Genomic DNA, 17,863 nt, shown 5'->3' on the forward strand with positions numbered 1-17,863 from the left:
ATTTACAATTTGCTAAATCCTGCGCGGGCAATCATATCCTGAAAGAGAGTAAAAGGTGATAAAATATTGGGCCCTGTTTAAGTGAGAACCAACAAACGTGCTTGCACATTTGTCGCGTGAGGGAGCGAAGAAAAATTCGATTTTTATTAAATCAGTCGACTGGAGAAAATTGAAAATTGATTTAAGTGTCTTGCTGAAGCCTCTCTTGGGAATTTTGTCAATCAAGTTAAAGAAAATCTAAATAGATTTAATTTGCATCAGATAAAGAACCAACTTTAAATATTTTTATGCGATTTCGTTAAACCAACACGAAACAATTTGTTAGTAAACCTGCCAGCAGACATATTTTAGAGGAGCCCGGTAAATTATCAAGATGGAACAAGTTTGATAGGCAAACGATCGGTGGCATTGTACTGCACCATTTTTCAAAATATTATCAAGTCAGTAATGGAAAAAAATTCTTGAGTTGCTGCAGTATCGTCTTTGGTAAGTTGACTAAATCAAAAATTTATCACCCCCAAGTTTATTTCAGGAATAGTTTTGAACACGCTTCCTCTGTAAGTTATACTGTTCGTAATAAATTCAAATTCATGCAATATACACACTGCGATACAAAAAATCAAGCAATTTTACTTTGGCCACAACCTCAGGAGGTTTATAATTTCTGAACTCGTTACTATATCCTCACCACTGCACGTATTCCTCAACACTAACATCGTCGCGCAAACGCGGGCGACTGCTCCAGCCGACAGAAAACGAAAAAGGGCCCAGCTTGGATGTATTGACAAATGCAGGATCGTTGAAAATACTTCACGGCGCAAGGAAATCGATGGCCACAAAACGCGATGCAAACAAGAATAAAACCAACACGCTAAACCAAATCTGCGAACTTGAGCGACGATTTTTTTATCGTACTTGTAAGATTGTTGTTATGAGCGGAATTGTTTAAAAACAACGTAATGGTATTTAAGTAAGGCATGAGCGTTGCGTAGTCGTTCGAGAATCTTCTGAAGGAATCATTGCTCATAAGTTGGTAGATGTGTTGTTGAACGACATCAAACGCATCGCGCTCGCCCTGTGACCCTTTCAATTGGGCGAAACGTCTCGACACAAAGTTGACATTTACCTGAAATAATATCAATGTTAAGAACACAAATCACGGGTTTACTCATAATTCTAAGAATAAGAAGACTGGCCCATATTGTTGTCATGTTTGAAAAACGTTACGGCAAGAACTTATGCCATCATCAGTTTGAATGACGCGGTTGGTGTAGCTCCAGCATTATAAGGAGCTGACCTGACGTCACAGATAAGGCTCGCGCGGGTGGTGACGTCATTTTGTTATCGGCCACATACCACTAGAGGCGGAAAATGCGCAGAAAGCGACACAAAACGCAAAAATACACAATAAACGGCATAAAACCCCCCAAAACACACGTTTTTCAAACATGGCAATGTTAGTAACAGTATGGGCCAGTCTTTTTATTCTCAGAATATCAATCTTGTTATGATATCTGTATACAAAACGAGCCATTGCATCGCTTTTCGTGAGAATTCATCAAATTTACAAACACAGGTATGCAAAGAAAAAATACTGGTGTCTACAAGCTGAAGTAAAAACGCCACTAAATAATTTAATCTCTTTGTTCGATATACTGTAAGGCTATATATATTATGTAGGTTGGTTGAATGGCGTTGCTATTATTACTTTCAAGCTAAAATTATACTATAACATCTCTTTAAAACCCATTAATGTCGCAACCGAGTTAAATTGGGACAGCAATTAGCAAAATAAAGCTAATCAAAACAAGACCAAGAAAGGAATATCAAAAACATTTACATTCAAACTAAACTGATGTTACTGGCAAATATTGAAGGAATTGACGACAGAAAATCCCTAGCCCACCTCGTGTAAACATCCAGGTGTTAAATATTTCTCCACAATATCTCTTCCCAAATCCACAAGTTCTTCTTCTGACGCGTTTCGATATTTTTCACATTTCAACCAAAAGTCCAAGTTGTCCTCGCTGTGTTCAGAGGACAAAAAACCTCGAAACGCCGAGATTCCGACTGTGAGATGGAGACAAAGCTTGTTTTATGATGTGACGAGATAGAAGTTATGGGAATAATTGCGTTTATTTATTATTGGTTGTAGGCTAATAATCGGGTTTAATGAGCACTTACGTTGGTGTTTGAGGAGCTGATCAAAGTGGGCATTTCTGTGAGGTTTTGGTTTTCTGCAAATGATGTAAAAAATGATTACGTTTCACTTCAGCATCCCGAAAAGACTTCAAATAGATCTTGAATTTCGATTCCGCGCCTATTCCAGAACAACTAAATTCCGACAAAAAAGTTGGGAGATGAACTTGAACCAACATACCTAACACGGATGGCAGAGGTCCTTGTGAAGGCAGCGTGGGGAACTTTAGTCGGCGTGACTTCCAAACATCTCACCGAAGATAATTGATTCAATGCATTTCTATTTCTCTGTTGAATTCCCAAGAACAATGATGAAGATGGACGTGACAGACGGCGTTTTTTAGGTCTTCCTGGCTTTGCCTAAAATCAGTACATTGAACAAAACTGTCAGCAAGATCAGGTTAGACAAAAAGTATATTCTCTTGCATACAGCCTACTAATTTTTCCTCATTGTACTATAGCAATACATACCTATCGGTACAAAATATGCAAGTAACTCAATGTATGCTAGTAATGTTGTAACTTACTTGGCAAAAAACAAACTCGTCATATGTTGAAGTCGTATCTCCACAACCTACAGTGCTGCCTGGACAACCTGACCACTTCATACTAACAGTGTCTACAATATCCACTCACACAAAAACCCAATGAACTTACTTCTAACTGATTCAACTTCGAATGATGGTTAATTCGGTGAGCAAACAAATTTTTAAACTGTATGCGACCCTCTGAGAAGGGAATTAAAATCAAAGTGCTAAAACAAAGCTTCCTCGAACATGGAGTGTGGAGAGATGACAGGCAAAACTAGGCGCCAACGATATTCGCGGGAGATCACAAGATTTAACACTTTACGCTTGTCGCTCTTATTCGGATGTCATCGTCCGCATTACAGCTGTTTAGCCCCTGCGTCCCAAGCAGCGATTTGCCCGATGGGTGTCAAGCATTCCCGAACAATATATTAATTTTAAATCAAATATGTACCGAAACGTTGGTTTTAATGCAATAAATTTTATTCGCTCCAAATTTTAGAGAATCATTTTTTCAGCAGAAATGTAGCTCTTCCGGCTTAGGGTACGTTTCATTCGGTATTATAGCCCAGGTTTGGAACTTTCATTCTGGGCCGTTATAAGTTGGTAAATATTAGTGTCGCTTGAGGCACGGCCAGGCTGCCATCTATCGTCTAATGCGATTTGTCGCAACCCATCATCTCCCATTGCGACTGGTGTTCGCTACGGCACATTCTCCGTGAGGAAGTCACCATCACATGGGCGTTTGACTTGCAGCTTAGATAGCTATAACCACTTGGAGGAATATTGCCTCTGCTTGGCGGTTGCTGCCTCAGGCCACAAGCGTACGAGCATCCAGTAGGAATTGACTGGCTGTAGAGAAGGCCTGTTCTGAGCGAGTTCTCCAAACATTGCTTAGCTTTCCAGAACCACATGGGCAACAGTTATAACTCTATTGTATTTAAACAAACCCGAAGGTTGCCAACAGTCTTGTGATTGGTGATACTTTAATTCAGTGAGCAGTAGCATCCTATAGCGTATCGGGGTAGAACGGAACAGAATGAGTTGGAGAAAGAGATACAGTCGCTCTTGAGAGGCCTACGAACGTGATTGGTTGAAAACTGGTCACGCATGATTGACACCAAGAAGTGTTTACAAAATATCTTATACAACGAAATAACACGAGATAAACGTGTAATGCAGAATGTAAGTCAACGGTTACTTTGTACAGGAAATAATTGTATTGACCCTTTTTTTTCATGGTCGTACAACGATATACACGTGAATGGCGCTAAGAACACTCCTGTCTGCTACAGACTCGATAACCCTCGTGGTCCCATCCTTTTTCATGTGCATAGTAAATTTGCGTGCAAAACAAAACGATTTTAACTTTAGTCTAAAAATGTACTTTGTAGTCCCATGGAACAATATCAAATTTGTATCCCTGGCCCTGTAGTCAAATGGTTTGCCAAGCTCTGTGCTACCTCAAATCTCATAATTTATAGGACACATATCCCGACAACATTTTCAGCTTCATAACTAAAAAAGCTCGTGCAATAATTTTAACACCAAATATTCTTCTGACATACAGAATTGCACTGTGTTTTAACAAGATTCTATCCTACCTTAAAATCACATGTTCTTTTATGCAAGTCCCAACACCTTAGCCTGTTTGACCTACTACCAATTGCTATCACTACCAAATGATTTAGAGTTGCTGTGCTGTTTCTCCATTGAATAGCAACCACACTGCAGAGGCTTCACCTGATCATAAAATTATTGCTTGATCTTCAGAAACATGCCATCATGAGTTAACGAAAAAATTATAACTAAAATTTATTAAAAAGAACAAAAGCATCCTAATCCAAACAAAACAGATGGGTTCACTTTACCCCCAAAAAATGTTGACCGTAATTATAATGAAGTGGATTGCAACGTAAATAAATGGATGTAACCTTATCAAAACAGTCCCATATAAACAACAACACAGTATAGAAAGGGCTTTGAACCCACCATTCGTATAAATAATGGTATTTTGGGTTAATGCTACGTTGTGAGTGGACTCCACTGGTTGCACCATGTCACAATTTCCTCTATGTTTTTCTCCATATTTTCTGGGGTGTTGCTAGGCAACTCATGAACAATATCTGGTTTGTATGAATCACGTGCTTCATCCAGAATAGTTTGAAATATTTCACATTCTATGTTGTTTTTTAACTTTTCTTCATTGTATGATCTGAAATATATACAACTTTATATTGAGCAATTTCTTTATGTGATCTGAACACTACATACGTTTTGAGCACATCGGCCTTGAGAAATGTATTACAGGATGTGCCGGAACAAAATTATCAAAATGTTTGGCCTTAACTGAAAATTTGAGCACAAATTTAAACAAAGGTGCTTGGAATGTACTGCCATTAGGATTTATTTTGAAGGATTGTGTGAAAAAAATATCTAAGTTAGGTCATGAATAACGAAAATAAATTGGAATAATAAAATAACGCAAAATGTCACTAAAGTATGATTACAAATCATTGTTATTTGTAGTGAAACATGTGTTTTTTACAACCAATATAAAATTTATGACATCATTAAATATTTAGTTCAGATTCAGCCTAATATTTACACGCAAATTATTATCACACATTTTAGAAACAAGTTCGTAACAAACAAGTTTCAAATGATTTTCAATGAAAAGTTACTAATCTTCCCAAATCAAACATGCCATAAAAAACTACACAATTTAAATAAAATAATTACTTATATATACATTGCTCACAGAAAGTTAAGTAACTATTTTTAAGCATGTACCTTTGCTGCAACCTTTCGTAAAGAATACTGTTGTCAGTGCGGAGAACAAAAACAATATCGAACCATCGTTCAGGGAAGAATTCACAACTGTGATAATCAACAACATTTCCACCTTCACCCATTTGATCCTCCAGTTCATCTAAAACACATATATTATAGTTGTATGTACATACGTAGTTCGAATAGAAAATCCAAAGCTAATATGCTGGTCATAAGCAGACACATATATACAAATATATATATATATATATATGAATCAGATTGGAAAAAATGTTTCGCACTTATGTGAAAATTTACCAAAAAACACAATATATATTAACCAATGCATCAATATAAGAAAAACGTTTTAAAGATTGCCAAAAAAAAAATCCTCAGTGCAATTTTTTTCCAATCCAGTATATATACAAGAAAATTTATCAGATTGGGAAAATATACTTACCTATAAGACGATCTTCATCTAATATTGGACATTGTAGATTTTCATCATAGCCAACAAATAACTGGTTTTCTTTGGCTACTTCCCCAACATTTATGACTCGTAGCTGAGTTTGGTTGGCAAGTTCCTGAGCCAAGGTAGATTTACCAGTCCCAGGTGTCCCTGTGTAATAAGAACATTGCAATAACTCGTGCATGTAAATTCACAATGACAAGGATTTATCGTTTCTATACATTTTTAAAATTCTATTAGCAACAATAAAGCTAGTATGTATGTGCATAATCAGTGGAATTGTTCATTGAAAAAATTCTTCACAGAAATTATAAACATTGGCTTTATGGTATATAAATATAATCCATTGCATGGGAAAGTAACCCAAACATATAGTTTTGCATATTGATATAATTGCATTAATTCGAGTCACTCCAGTTATCACAAACAAAGCGGAATACATTTAAATATGATAAAGAACTACAAAAAATCACACAGTTTTTTGTTGAATTTTATGTTGCGTAGATGTTTAATAAAAACATTTAAATTTTTGCACTAAGTTCCAAATAAAACTAACAACACACCTGTAATTAAAATGTTCGGACCAGATTTCATCTTGAAATCTTTTTGGATGAGAATCCGAATTGTTTTGATTTGCAATGGTTTTTTTCTTCAGAGTCACGTGACCACACACGTGTAGTTTGTATGGTAACCGACACCAATGATAATTAATGAATGCTAAAAAGCTGAATGAAAATACGTTTTCAATAAAACTTGTAAAAAACAAGAAACATGTCTTGTCACCAGGCCGTATCATTGCGTTAATTGTATCAGACAAAATTGAATGAAACTTGTTTTCGTCTTGTCACGTATATGGCACTTCTTGAAAGCTTTGTGCAGTGTAACCGCCAGTTTCTCATTAAAAAATATATCACATTTTGGAAAACTGAAGACACCAACAAACCCAAGTTTATTACCATCATACAACACTAAAGCGTAACGAAAAACTAACGTGCACACTAAACTTCTACCAGTGCACAAGCGATTCTATACATTCGATGTGCAACTTTTAATAAAAACAAAAGATGATGTGGTGCACCGAATGGTCATTTAACATTTATTTATAGCTTCGGATTTCTATTTGACGCTTCATAACAAGCACAGTTTTAACGTGGAACATTTTTCACAGTGAACTTGAAATGGAACAATTTGCCTGAGAGATTGAAAAGTTGCTGCAATTTAGGGTATAACGAAACAAATTAACAATTTTATCAAAGGCCAAATTGCTTCAATGTTAAGATTTAAATGGCTCTAGTTAGATTTTATAATATTATGCGTGCAATACATTACATTTTTATTAGCTAAAATCCTTAACAATATAAAAACAAACGATTCCTAAACAAACTAATATAAACCCCCGCACACAAGTCGTTGTGTGGTACTATATAGTTTTACGATACATGGTGGAAATGTGAAAGCTCTGTCAAGTCGGGCGGCAGTGAAGTACCACATACACACAGTGTCAGATCATCTCTTCAACAAAGTCGTTTCTTAAAACTTCCTCGATGCTGGGACTGCTTAGTAACCCGGCAACACCTGAACAATACAACACACTTTCTTGTCGTTAAGTCATCCCAGCGAGAAAAAACGTGTTGATTTTGGTCAGGTTCATATAAGAGCTTGAAATTGACTGAAGTAAGCCGTGTATTTGCCTATTATTACATCTAGTTTATTGATAAGATCAGTGTTTATGAAAACAATCATCACACGATGGTGCTTTATTGTAATTTCGAACCATTTGTAGTTTTTTTTGTGGGCAGGATTCGCAGCATTGTGTCAGGTGATATGATTGTGTTGAAGAAAGCCTTAAGTTCAAACAGAGATCTAAGTTTTCTTATATCCAGTAGAGGGCGAAGTGGAGCGGCTTCTAACATATCCAATGAATCGTTGAACTGCAACACAATAAAAGTTAACAGGTTTGTACCATACATATAAATCAATCATTTTATCCTTACTCCGATGCGTTACGCATCCGGGAATTGCATGAATTTAAAATTCATATTCCTGTGATAAGTGTGCCACGAGGAGGTGGTGACTTAAAAAAAGGTCAACATATTTTAGCGTAAGTATATTGGAGCTCAAAGTTTTTAAAATTTTATGATAATTTGTAAACTGGTACGTGGTGTTCAAAAAGTTGCCGGCCCATGCACGGTATATAACGAAATTATGACAGGTGTTGCCACCCACCTTGGCAGACATAACGCGGTTTATTCGAATGCAGTGCGGAACGAAAGGAAAAACATGTTTTGCGTCGTGGTTTTTCCGTCCACCTCCCCTTGCTTCAACTTCCTTCCTTTCAACTTTTCTCTCCAGAGTTTCATCTTCTGTCGAATCACCCGGTTCACCCACGAAAGACCAACGGAACATCTGTGGTTGACGTGAACCAACTCAATATCAATTAACTACATTCCAACGTACAATAACTTACCTTGAAGTAGTTAAGTTGGTTTGGTTGCAATATTAAAGCCAAATCAAGGAGCTTGCATGCCGACAGATACATTGCCATCCATCTAAAATATAAAAATCTTTTACACAAACCTCAAAATTAAAGTTGAAATTATATTTTGTTGTTATAAATCAAGTAACTCGTTACTGCTGCTAAGTAAGACGTAACACCCCAGGTTACCACTATTTATGCGATGAAGTTTCAGTGAAGGTATAGAAACGCAAAACAAAAGCAAAATACGCACGTACAAATGGGCCAAAATATTTACACAAACAAAATAGGAAGTTGCGAAAAATATTTTTTTTTCAATTTTTTTTAAGTTCTTACTTTTCTTGTAAGTACATGCGGGATGTGCTGCTGGTCGGTGTAGAGAACAAGACACCAACTCTACTTGATGCAAGGGAGGTTTTATCTTTTACCGATCCATCTTTCGCTTCTTCAAGATCGCGATCGTAATCGTGAAGAGTGACCTCCTGTTCCATCTGACCTAAAACTTGAATCTGACAAATAGAATAAAAATCCTCAATGTGTTGTTTAACTCTGGAAGTTAAATAGCAAAGGAAATCGACTCGCATGGTGAAATCTGTTTGCAGTTGCAATAATCGATTAGTTTGGATCACGCCTCTGTATTGTTGTGCACGGGGTTTTCTTGTGTTTGTTTGTTGTGGAAGGAAGTTCCCCGGCTAGCAAATACTTCGCATATGTCACGAACTGACTCTTAATGTTTTCTTCAAATGTGGTTGAAACTACATTTGTTGAATACAAAAATGCATTTCTCCGCAAAGCTTACACGGCGTAAAACAAAATTCCAACACAATATTCGTTTTTGTCTTGCGTCATTCGCAACAATTTGCGGTTTTGTGGGTTTTCGCAGCCGATCGCCGACAGAGCAGAAAAATTGAAGAAAAACAATTCGTTGTGCAAAACGGTGGTTTAAAATATTTCGGCAAACTCACAATCGCGATAAAGTTCGTGCAAAGCAAAAGTGGTTTTCCTAATCCCAAGTACACGAAGGTACGAAATGTTCGAAGTTTGTTGGGCTAAACAAGAAGAGTGCCATCAGTGTTTGTGGAATGTGGGAACACGAAATGTTCGTTTAAACACGCGAAGTATTAATGGCTAGCCGATATTTTATGTCACACATATAGAACAATTTTTTCCTGGAAGTGATTGGATTTAGTTCAGAACGCTTATGATAAAGCATCTTTTCAAAACTAAACACGTTTATTTTGACTAATTATTAAGAATTTTTTTGTTTATCTACCCGTGAGGACATCCAAACACAAATACCACACACACACCAACGCTTCTGGACTTAATTTTACAAATATTTTTTGTATATATATTAAGTTTTTATCTTACCAGCTCTGTGATAATAGTTGGCCACAGGGATATGAGATGTTGAGGAGAAAGACGAACCAACATTACCCGAAAGCACAAGAACACCTGTTAAAACACAGTCGCTACATATGTTTGGCACAACAGAAACATGTTTGTATCATCACACAAAGTTTTTGGGTAACGTTTCACTTTACTTATAATACGTTTATTGCTACATTGAATACCTCGGCCTGAACAGCGGGTACAAGATGTAATCTCAAACTTTCCGACAAACGCTCTTGAATTTCGGGTAAATGTCGTTGGTATTGATTCACACCGCTGCTAAATATGACGAATGCCAATCTTTTGAGCAACATGGCACGTTGTTCCAGTTCCTATTGACCGACAAGATGTTGACATAACAAGATCACACCACACGTCACATGATTAGCACATTACCTGTTCCTTGTTGGAGAAAATATTCAACGAAGTTCCAGTCGTTGTGTTTCGAGTCAAGCCAATGCGAACTAAAAAATAATTCCAATAGATTAACCCAGAGTATTAATGCAACTCATCAAATCCTACACAAATAACGAGCAACAAAACCATTAGGTGACATTCTCTTTACCCATTAAATCTTTAAACGTGGTGGCGTCGTGCGTCATCAAGTGGTCAATCACGTTCATCCACTCGTGGATGCTGTCATGTGGCATCTTAAAGAAGCCGGGTTCAAGCAAGAGTTCAAACGCATCGCGTTTCCACGAACGACGAGTTTGTTGAAAACCACTCACACTCGATAGAAGGCTGACTGCTGCTCGGTAACTTGGTGCGAAGTTGAGGCTGAAAAATAAGAAATATGGTAATAGTCCAGGGTAGTTGAAAAAATAGGTGGAGAGCTATATTTAGAAAAAACGACACCAAAGATTCTTGTTTTCAAACTTAGTTTCCTACACCGAAACAACATTGCGTCAGACCGAAATTCAGATACGTATAAACATTCAACCCATTCCAGTAGACGATAGAATTACGTATGTTCAGTAGCACGTAAACTGATAACCTGAAAATAGCCTGAAGCATTTCGCGTTTCTAACCAGCAACAAACATCTCGTCGCCCCCAGCACTTCATTTCCGCAATCCACTTTTTTATGTTGAAATAATCTATGCCGAGTTCTTTGGTCAATTTGCGACCAACTTTATATGGTTACATTCATCACATACCTCTCGTTGCTATCACATTTATCACGAAGAAGTATCACCAGTGCAACGCAACTGAATTATTAACATTTTTAAATAATTGAAACGTGTTGTAAAACTTGCCAATGGTTTCTTAAGTAGGGAGAGACGTTGGTCATGACCGTCGTAAGCAACGGAATCATTTTGTCTTTTTCCTCGCTCCCAAAAACCAAGTCAAGCAAATTTGCGAGATGCTGAAAAACACACTCATTAATGTTCCTGTTTGTGCAGAATATAAGTAGATGTATTTACTTGCGCCAGAACGCGCAGAGCATTCACGCTGTGTTCGTAGTTGGGATTCGCTTTCTGTGGTAAAATGGTCATGGAGGGTTGGGGTTGTTGTGGATTGGGAGAAATTCGTCCAGTTACCGCGATACCGGGATCTGATGACGCAGGTTTAAGTCCAGAATCTTCCTTTCCCTGATGTGGATCTATTGTATATTTAAAGAGTAAATTATGCAATGGCAACTGGGTAAGAAGATTAGAAACAAAATGAGCTGTAAAAATAAAAAGGAGTTAAAGTATTGGAAAGAAAAAAGCAATATTTGGTTGTCCTAAGACTAAGCACTGGCAGTTCACACCCCAAACGAAAATGACATTATAAAGAAAAGCAAGAAAAATGATTTGACTTTCACAGTACCCAGAAGATCAACAGATGAACCAGACTCTATACGATTTTGGGGACTTTGAACGTCATGTTGTGACGCAGGGAGCACGGTTGGAGCTTTCCTAACTAACCACCCTCCATGTTCAAGTGAACAATCCACGATAGCGTTGCATGAATCGATGCATTTTATTGTAACATCCTAAATAGGAAACAATTTAATTTTGTTGTATAATGTACAATATTCCTGTGGTTATAAATGTAATTAGTTAGATGGACCCATTTATAAAAAATACAAATTGCAGCGTACCTGCATTTCCTTTAACTCTTTCTTGTCGTTGCTGCTGTGAGCGCTTTTTGCGTATTCCGCCAACAACTGAAGAAGCAAAAAATAGCAATTCGCGCCAAGTTGTCGTTTGCCTGAAGGTGGCGCCGTGGAGCTTAAGGTCGAGGCAGTGTCGACAGTTGTCATGTGAGATCCCGGCGTTCCTTGCGCAAGACATTCGCGGACCAAGGTGAGCATCGCACTTCGCGAACCACGCAGTAAGGCGGGGATCTGACGTTGCACGTAACGCAATACGAACTCCAGTAAACACTCCTGCGCGAAAAACAAAATTCAAATTCGATTTGTCAGCATTTCTTTCGCGTCAGAGCAAACGCCAATGGAGATTGTGATGGTTACCTCGTTGGGAGTTTGTCGCTTTTTGCTGTTTAATAAAGCCGGATAATCTGGCGGCTGCGCTACGACGCGCTTCACCAAAGTCATTATGACGTCACATTGGAGTGATCGAATGCTGCACGTGACATCGACCAGCTGAAGCTGTTGATCGTTCGGCTCACGAAGAGGTTTTGCTCCAGTCGGCGAGCGACCGCGACGCTCCCAAACCACAGCGAGAGCATGGAAGAGATTTTCGCCGTACTGCAAACAGAAGGTAGCGTGCGCAGCGATTAGTCAACGTAAAGTGGCATCAAAGTATGTTGATCGGATTGTTTCGCGACATCTGCGAATTGTTTTGCGGGGTTACGGCCAGTTCACACTTTAGGTGATCCAAAATTCCCCAAATTGACTTAAAGCAATATTAATGAAGTAGTATGGGCTTGCCAACTTCCGCAAACCAATATGGTAAGAACAAAGAACGGAAAGTGTGGCCACTATCGTGCTGACAATCCACACAAACCACTTTGTTATCCTGGAAATGAGGGGATAAGCTGGGATCTACGTCCAGCCTCTTCCTCCGGGACAAAACCGCAGTTATGCTTGTCCACCCGACCACCTTGTGTGATGTCACAACACTGTCGTGCAACCACTGTTGTGACATCACACAGCGATTACTGTGAAAGGATCCATTATGCGCGCCGCCTAAAACTATTACAGAGGTGCAAGCTGGGCACAAATACTGTTCAAGTCCTTGATACTCGATGGCACGGGAGCTTTGGGTCAACTACGGTCTGACGGCGGCGCTGGAAGATTAACGGATACAAAGCCGACATGCGGTTGCGCGCGCAGCGCCGGTGGAAAGTACCGGGAGATTTGAATGTAAACAACGTCATTCGTGTTTTCGGGGACAAAGAATTAGTGTATGGTGCGTCACCTGCAATGCGATCGGGTTGAGAAGTTGGAGGACAGTTTGAGCAATTGACTCTTCGTCGCCCATCGTCACAAACGCATGACCACCAGGTGGCGTTGTAGGGTTCTGTTGGTGAAAAACGTACAATTTGTCAAAAATTACAAAATACGGTCAGTAAAGGTATGTCCCCAACTGATCATTTAAATACAACCACGACACTTTTAAAAGTATTTGTAAGGACATCGTTGGTCGCGTTGATTACAGCCGCTGTCATACAAGTAACCTTACACTGCTGACCATGAAGCATTTCATGTCAATGTTATCTGCATTATAGGCCAACCTACATATGCTTCATAGTCATGTCAGCAAAGTATCCCAACCGGATATGAACAACAACAATTTTGTTTCTTTATCTGTCCAACCCGGTTTGTTGCGCGATATATCTCGTAGAAAAATGTAAACCACGCAGAGAGCAACCCTTCATCTTTGTCAGTCGGTGCAGGTCATTATGGTCATCACGCTTTACAAATGTCTGACCATAAACTAAAAGTTGTCCATGAAAGTTTTGTCAAAACATTCATGGACAACTTTTAGTTTTTCAAAACACATAATAGAAAAAATGTCAAAAATTTAAATTTGCATTTTCTGATGTCACGAGTTACATTTAACGTCACATGGATGCACGTGAATACGAGTAGAGATTTAAACGGGCCCGTGTATTATTGCTTTATGTAATTATAAGTTTATTGTGCGTAAGCTTGCCAAACCCAATGCTGGTGCTTGTCAACAACGACCACACGAGTCCGCTTCCAAATAAATTCTATTTGATGTAGTGCAATATTCATAAGATGCTAATTTCTTTAACTTTTACTGCTTGTGGCACTATAAATGAGATTACACGAAAATCGTGGCTGCAAGGGTCTGAATTACAAGAAAACGTGCATATCACTGTTTATTTTGGGTGGCATCAGTGGAAAGATTGGATCCACCTTACAACCTGCTGCTCGATCATGTTCTGCAACACCGGATTTACAACCAGCAGCAAAATTTGTATAAGGCCACGTAACATGATGCCCGCAACATGGCTGGCGGGCTTTACTGAGGAGCAATTCTTCTCAACGGAAAACAATGCAATGTGTTTGGCAAAATGGTTTGGTAGCACGAATAACTAAACATTCGAAACACCAGACAAAATTTCCCCCTGAAACTGATATTACCACATTCGTGTACGATTAAACAAAAAAATTTCGATTTTTTTCAATAGGTTATAAAGGTTTCATGGTGTGTCATTATTTTGCATATAAAGGTGCTTGAACCGACATTCGAGGGCTGCGCATAATTCGACAAAACCGTGTTATGGTAGCGTACAAACTGACATCACGGCTTGAGATAGAGTTGACATTGTAATTTGTGTAAATTGAATACATATACATGTAGTTATCCCCATAATAACGAGCCACCATTATCCTTTGTATCCAATCAAACTGTAAAACGGCCGACCCGTTTTATTTACCGACTTAATAAAATCCAACACAAACAGCGGGAAACCACGACCCAGCACGTCACAATATACAACACGCATCCCCGGAGGCATCACACACAAAAAAAATACCGAAAACTTTATGCAACGTCATCATAAAGTCACTGTTATGACAATATTTACCTGGCGTGACGAATTGGCTGTAATGTTCCATATCGATGCCAGACAGGATAGAATGCGAGGAAGATTATTGAGGGAAATTTTTTTCGCTTCTGCTGCTTCCTCTGTGAGCTCATGATCATCAACGCTGTGTTGTGGCTGAAATAAACGAACATTTTACGTCACATACGTCTGAATGTTATATGTGTGATCGGAAACATTGTTAGCGGTTTCCCACATATACATACTAGCTAATGAAAACAATAAATTGAGTTTTTGACAAAACTACTTAAATCATACAAAATAAATGTGTTTGGTTGTAATTTAAATTTGTCAAGGTGCTAGCACTTGTAAATATATGCAAGACCATACTATACTTATTGGTATTAGTATAATATGGCAAGAACTTCTCTACATACATATAAGCGCCAACACAATAACGAGTCAGCGATACATTTAGCGTTATTGCTTTGAGCAAAAAGCCAGTGTTTCAAACACAAGCAATTTTAAATTCTCCCAACTTACTAAGCATTCTATTTGGTAATAAATTTCGCAGTCGACGTTAAATAAACAGTCCAGCAACGTTTTCTCTGAAGTGGGCATAAAACATCACACACGGTGAGGAGTTTATGCATGACCCGAGGTCAAAACGGAGCGAAATGTTACCGGGTGTTGAGTTTGATTGCTGACCCTAAAGGTGAAATGTGAGTGTTTTAGAACTATTGACATATCACACTTTTGGAAAATTGGCGCAATCGCCTTCAGCACCTCTCGACAATTATCCTACGTATGTATAACGATGCGTCACGAACGGGCGAAGGTCAAATGAAACTGAACGTTCAGGTCGCAATTCAAAGCCAAGTGGTATTTGAAAATGAGGCTCGAAGAAGATTTTCAATAGGTTTAAACTTAAGGCAAGCGCAAGCTCAACCGAATTAATCCACTTTCGTGGCGGTCCGCTGCCTGGTGGCACTTGTCACATTAATTACTTGAACGAAGAAATTGGTGGAGGAAGTTCGGAATTTTGTGGTTGCAAGAGAAGTGGGCGTGGTACAATTTTCAGTGGTTTTGTGCGAAACGGAAATACCCCACAGTGGGTTTCGGTAAATCCAACGAAAACCAACGCATGCTGCAATACACGTTTGCATCGTGGACACAATTGAAATTTCCCATTTTCTATTGTTATAAAATAAATAATATGAGCATAGTTTTGTCGTCATTTGCAAACTTTGGAAACAGCCAGATTTACTGTTTTTTTTACTTCAAAATCAAAGAAAACTAAATTTTACACCAGGAATGTTCCATGACATTTTTCTGTAAATTTTCAGCTTGATTTCTCAAAGTTGAACTCTAAATTTTTGCACAATGGAGTAGAAGATCAGGCGGTTTCTTACCCGTAAAGTGTTGTTTGAACTGAAAACATTGAATAAACTTCCGAGAGCTGAGAAACCAAGTGACGTAGACGTCTGACTTGCTTGCACTGGATTGGCTGTTGCCAGTAGCGATGGTTTTCGGTCGGTAGAACTAGACAGACCTGCACAACACAAAGCTGTGAATGCCCAATACAGAAATTAGGTTCTATGCCATTTGCATTATTATCCGAAAGAAGAACACTTCATGAAATTAGTTGGCGCACTGAATGCGGCAAATGTCACAAAACACGTCACGAAGGACTTGCTTCATGGAGTGTCTTCTATTCTAGTTTGTGACTCACATTTTCTCCAAACCCTTGTTTTAGAAACAAAATGTCAAAAAAACGAGCTTCTAAGAATTACATATTTGGATTGCAGATTACAAGTTCTTGGAGCATTATTATTGCATGCTCAACTTTGCTGGCTGCAAAACCATCCCATATTGCGTCAGGACGTCATGCGATCCGAGAAGTTGTTCGTTGTTTGGGGATCGTGATTCGTTTACGTTCAACGACGGACGCAATCACCACACGACCGGACACCGCATCAAATATAGCAAAAACATTGCTTGGCGGCAATTAAAACCACTTAATTATTATTCCGACCCGGCGATATTATGCACAGTGATAACCCAAGGTTCTGTTAATTTATCTTTATTTTTGGAATATATTGTTTGCTGTTGCTGCAAAGGCATCATATATACATATATTTTAAGCAGCTGACCTTCTGTCACAAATTAACGTATGTTTGGTATACCGAAATATGGTTGGCTTACAGCGAAACATCATCTAATGTATTCAAATCGTTACATGATAATTAGGATAGTTTCAGTTTTCTTTCGCAGGAGAAACAGGTTTTCACAAAACTCTACGTTCATTCCCTGATCAAATCACACAAGTTTCCATTCGTAACAAATGAGCGAACGTCATCAAACCATGTTAATTGCCCACGCAAGAGGAGCTGCGTAGTGCATTAAAAACTGTCGAATTACTATCGCAAAACATGCCATAAAAGTATCAGATACCATCCATCAATTACACCGAGGAAATAATGATCGTGGACGTACCAACGACAAGTGACGTGACTCCAGAGACCGGCAGTAACAGAGTGGAATGTATCAATGTGCGCAAACTCCGCAGTAGTGACGTCACATAATCGACGGGGAAACCACCCTGAAATATAAAATTGTGTCGTTAAATTGTAACAAAACACGCTAGTTTTCAATAGTTGTTGAATAAAACACACACAGCGAAATGGGGGAAAAAACTTTGGCCAAAGCCAACAAGACTAAATATGGCTTTTTGTCAAAAGCAGTTTCCCCGATAAATATAATGTTACAGCAAAGGCGCGGTTAAGGATGTCTCCTTTTACAGACATGGGCGTTCTAGACCTGGCTAGATTTTATCGCGTTTGAACTAAAACGCCACCATGGAAAAGTTCAACCCGGAGAAATGCACATGGTAACCACAAATGAGGGACATTGTTCATATTAATCTCCGCTTATTTGAATAATACCAACAATCACAGACACATGGTTGGGGACAGAATCTTCTAAAGAACCTACAACCGATCTACTTACAGGACAAAATGCTAATTTTAATGCGTCGGGAATTTCTCGGCTTGTTTAGCTGATTT

The 17,863-nt window shown here is 38.6% G+C and overlaps 3 protein-coding genes across 6 annotated transcripts in view; all 3 read right to left on the bottom strand.

Moving 5' to 3' along the window:
* Positions 1-749: 749 nt before the first annotated feature.
* On the bottom strand, positions 750-3,429 carry LOC145899096 (uncharacterized). Its single transcript, XM_082987812.1, has 5 exons — positions 2,727-3,429; positions 2,381-2,559; positions 2,185-2,237; positions 1,907-2,070; positions 750-1,126 (listed from the first exon to the last, which is right to left on the bottom strand). Exons 1-5 carry the CDS (start codon positions 2,805-2,807, stop codon positions 872-874), a joined length of 732 nt encoding a protein of 243 aa, XP_082843938.1. The 5' UTR covers positions 2,808-3,429; the 3' UTR covers positions 750-871.
* A 179-nt stretch (positions 3,430-3,608) lies between these two features.
* LOC145898703 (adenylate kinase isoenzyme 6-like) lies at positions 3,609-6,647 on the bottom strand. 2 transcript variants are annotated; one of them, XM_082987276.1, is made up of 5 exons: positions 6,531-6,647; positions 5,959-6,117; positions 5,520-5,658; positions 4,719-4,941; positions 3,609-4,469 (listed from the first exon to the last, which is right to left on the bottom strand). In XM_082987276.1, exons 1-4 carry the CDS (start codon positions 6,559-6,561, stop codon positions 4,752-4,754), a joined length of 519 nt encoding a protein of 172 aa, XP_082843402.1. In that variant the 5' UTR covers positions 6,562-6,647; the 3' UTR covers positions 3,609-4,469; positions 4,719-4,751. The 2 variants fall into 2 exon arrangements, with proteins under 2 accessions (XP_082843402.1, XP_082843400.1); XM_082987274.1 differs by lacking the exon at positions 3,609-4,469 and having other exon boundaries at positions 4,525-4,941.
* Positions 6,648-6,915: 268 nt separating this feature from the next.
* The window catches only part of LOC145899632 (protein DOP1A-like), a 33,497-nt gene continuing 22,549 nt past the window's right edge, over positions 6,916-17,863 (bottom strand). For 2 of the 3 annotated variants that reach the window (XM_082988513.1, XM_082988514.1), the window contains exons 31-48: positions 17,295-17,400; positions 16,211-16,350; positions 14,841-14,975; positions 13,202-13,303; positions 12,292-12,528; positions 11,920-12,207; positions 11,646-11,811; positions 11,258-11,436; positions 11,090-11,199; positions 10,401-10,612; positions 10,232-10,299; positions 10,018-10,167; positions 9,815-9,898; positions 8,780-8,952; positions 8,435-8,516; positions 8,194-8,373; positions 7,742-7,898; positions 6,916-7,542 (exon numbers count right to left, since the gene is read on the bottom strand). In XM_082988513.1, the coding sequence (XP_082844639.1) occupies positions 7,469-7,542; positions 7,742-7,898; positions 8,194-8,373; positions 8,435-8,516; positions 8,780-8,952; positions 9,815-9,898; positions 10,018-10,167; positions 10,232-10,299; positions 10,401-10,612; positions 11,090-11,199; positions 11,258-11,436; positions 11,646-11,811; positions 11,920-12,207; positions 12,292-12,528; positions 13,202-13,303; positions 14,841-14,975; positions 16,211-16,350; positions 17,295-17,400 (2,643 nt within the window). In that variant the 3' untranslated portion in view covers positions 6,916-7,468. Of the gene's footprint in view, positions 7,543-7,741; positions 7,899-8,193; positions 8,374-8,434; positions 8,517-8,779; positions 8,953-9,814; positions 9,899-10,017; positions 10,168-10,231; positions 10,300-10,400; positions 10,613-11,089; positions 11,200-11,257; positions 11,437-11,645; positions 11,812-11,919; positions 12,208-12,291; positions 12,529-13,201; positions 13,304-14,840; positions 14,976-16,210; positions 16,366-17,294; positions 17,401-17,863 lie in introns of all 3 variants that reach the window. The other variant, XM_082988515.1, reaches the window with a different exon arrangement.

This window comes from Ascidia mentula, chromosome 4 (genome assembly GCF_947561715.1).
Source record: "Ascidia mentula chromosome 4, kaAscMent1.1, whole genome shotgun sequence".
Classification (NCBI taxonomy): Eukaryota; Metazoa; Chordata; class Ascidiacea; order Phlebobranchia; family Ascidiidae; genus Ascidia; species Ascidia mentula.

Coding starts and splice junctions, on each gene's coding strand:
- LOC145898703 (XM_082987276.1), bottom strand. CDS start 6,561: ATGAAATCTGGTCCGAACATTTTAATTACAG. Junction 6,118..6,530: donor TCCGAACATTTTAATTACAG/GTGTGTTGTTAG, acceptor CTTATTACACAG/GGACACCTGGGACTGGTAAA. Junction 4,942..5,519: donor TACGAAAGGTTGCAGCAAAG/GTACATGCTTAA, acceptor TATATATTTCAG/ATCATACAATGAAGAAAAGT.
- LOC145899096 (XM_082987812.1), bottom strand. CDS start 2,807: ATGAAGTGGTCAGGTTGTCCAGGCAGCACTGTAGGTTGTGGAGATACG. Junction 2,238..2,380: donor ACCTCTGCCATCCGTGTTAG/GTATGTTGGTTC, acceptor CATCATTTGCAG/AAAACCAAAACCTCACAGAA. Junction 1,127..1,906: donor CACCTGGATGTTTACACGAG/GTGGGCTAGGGA, acceptor ATATTATTTCAG/GTAAATGTCAACTTTGTGTC.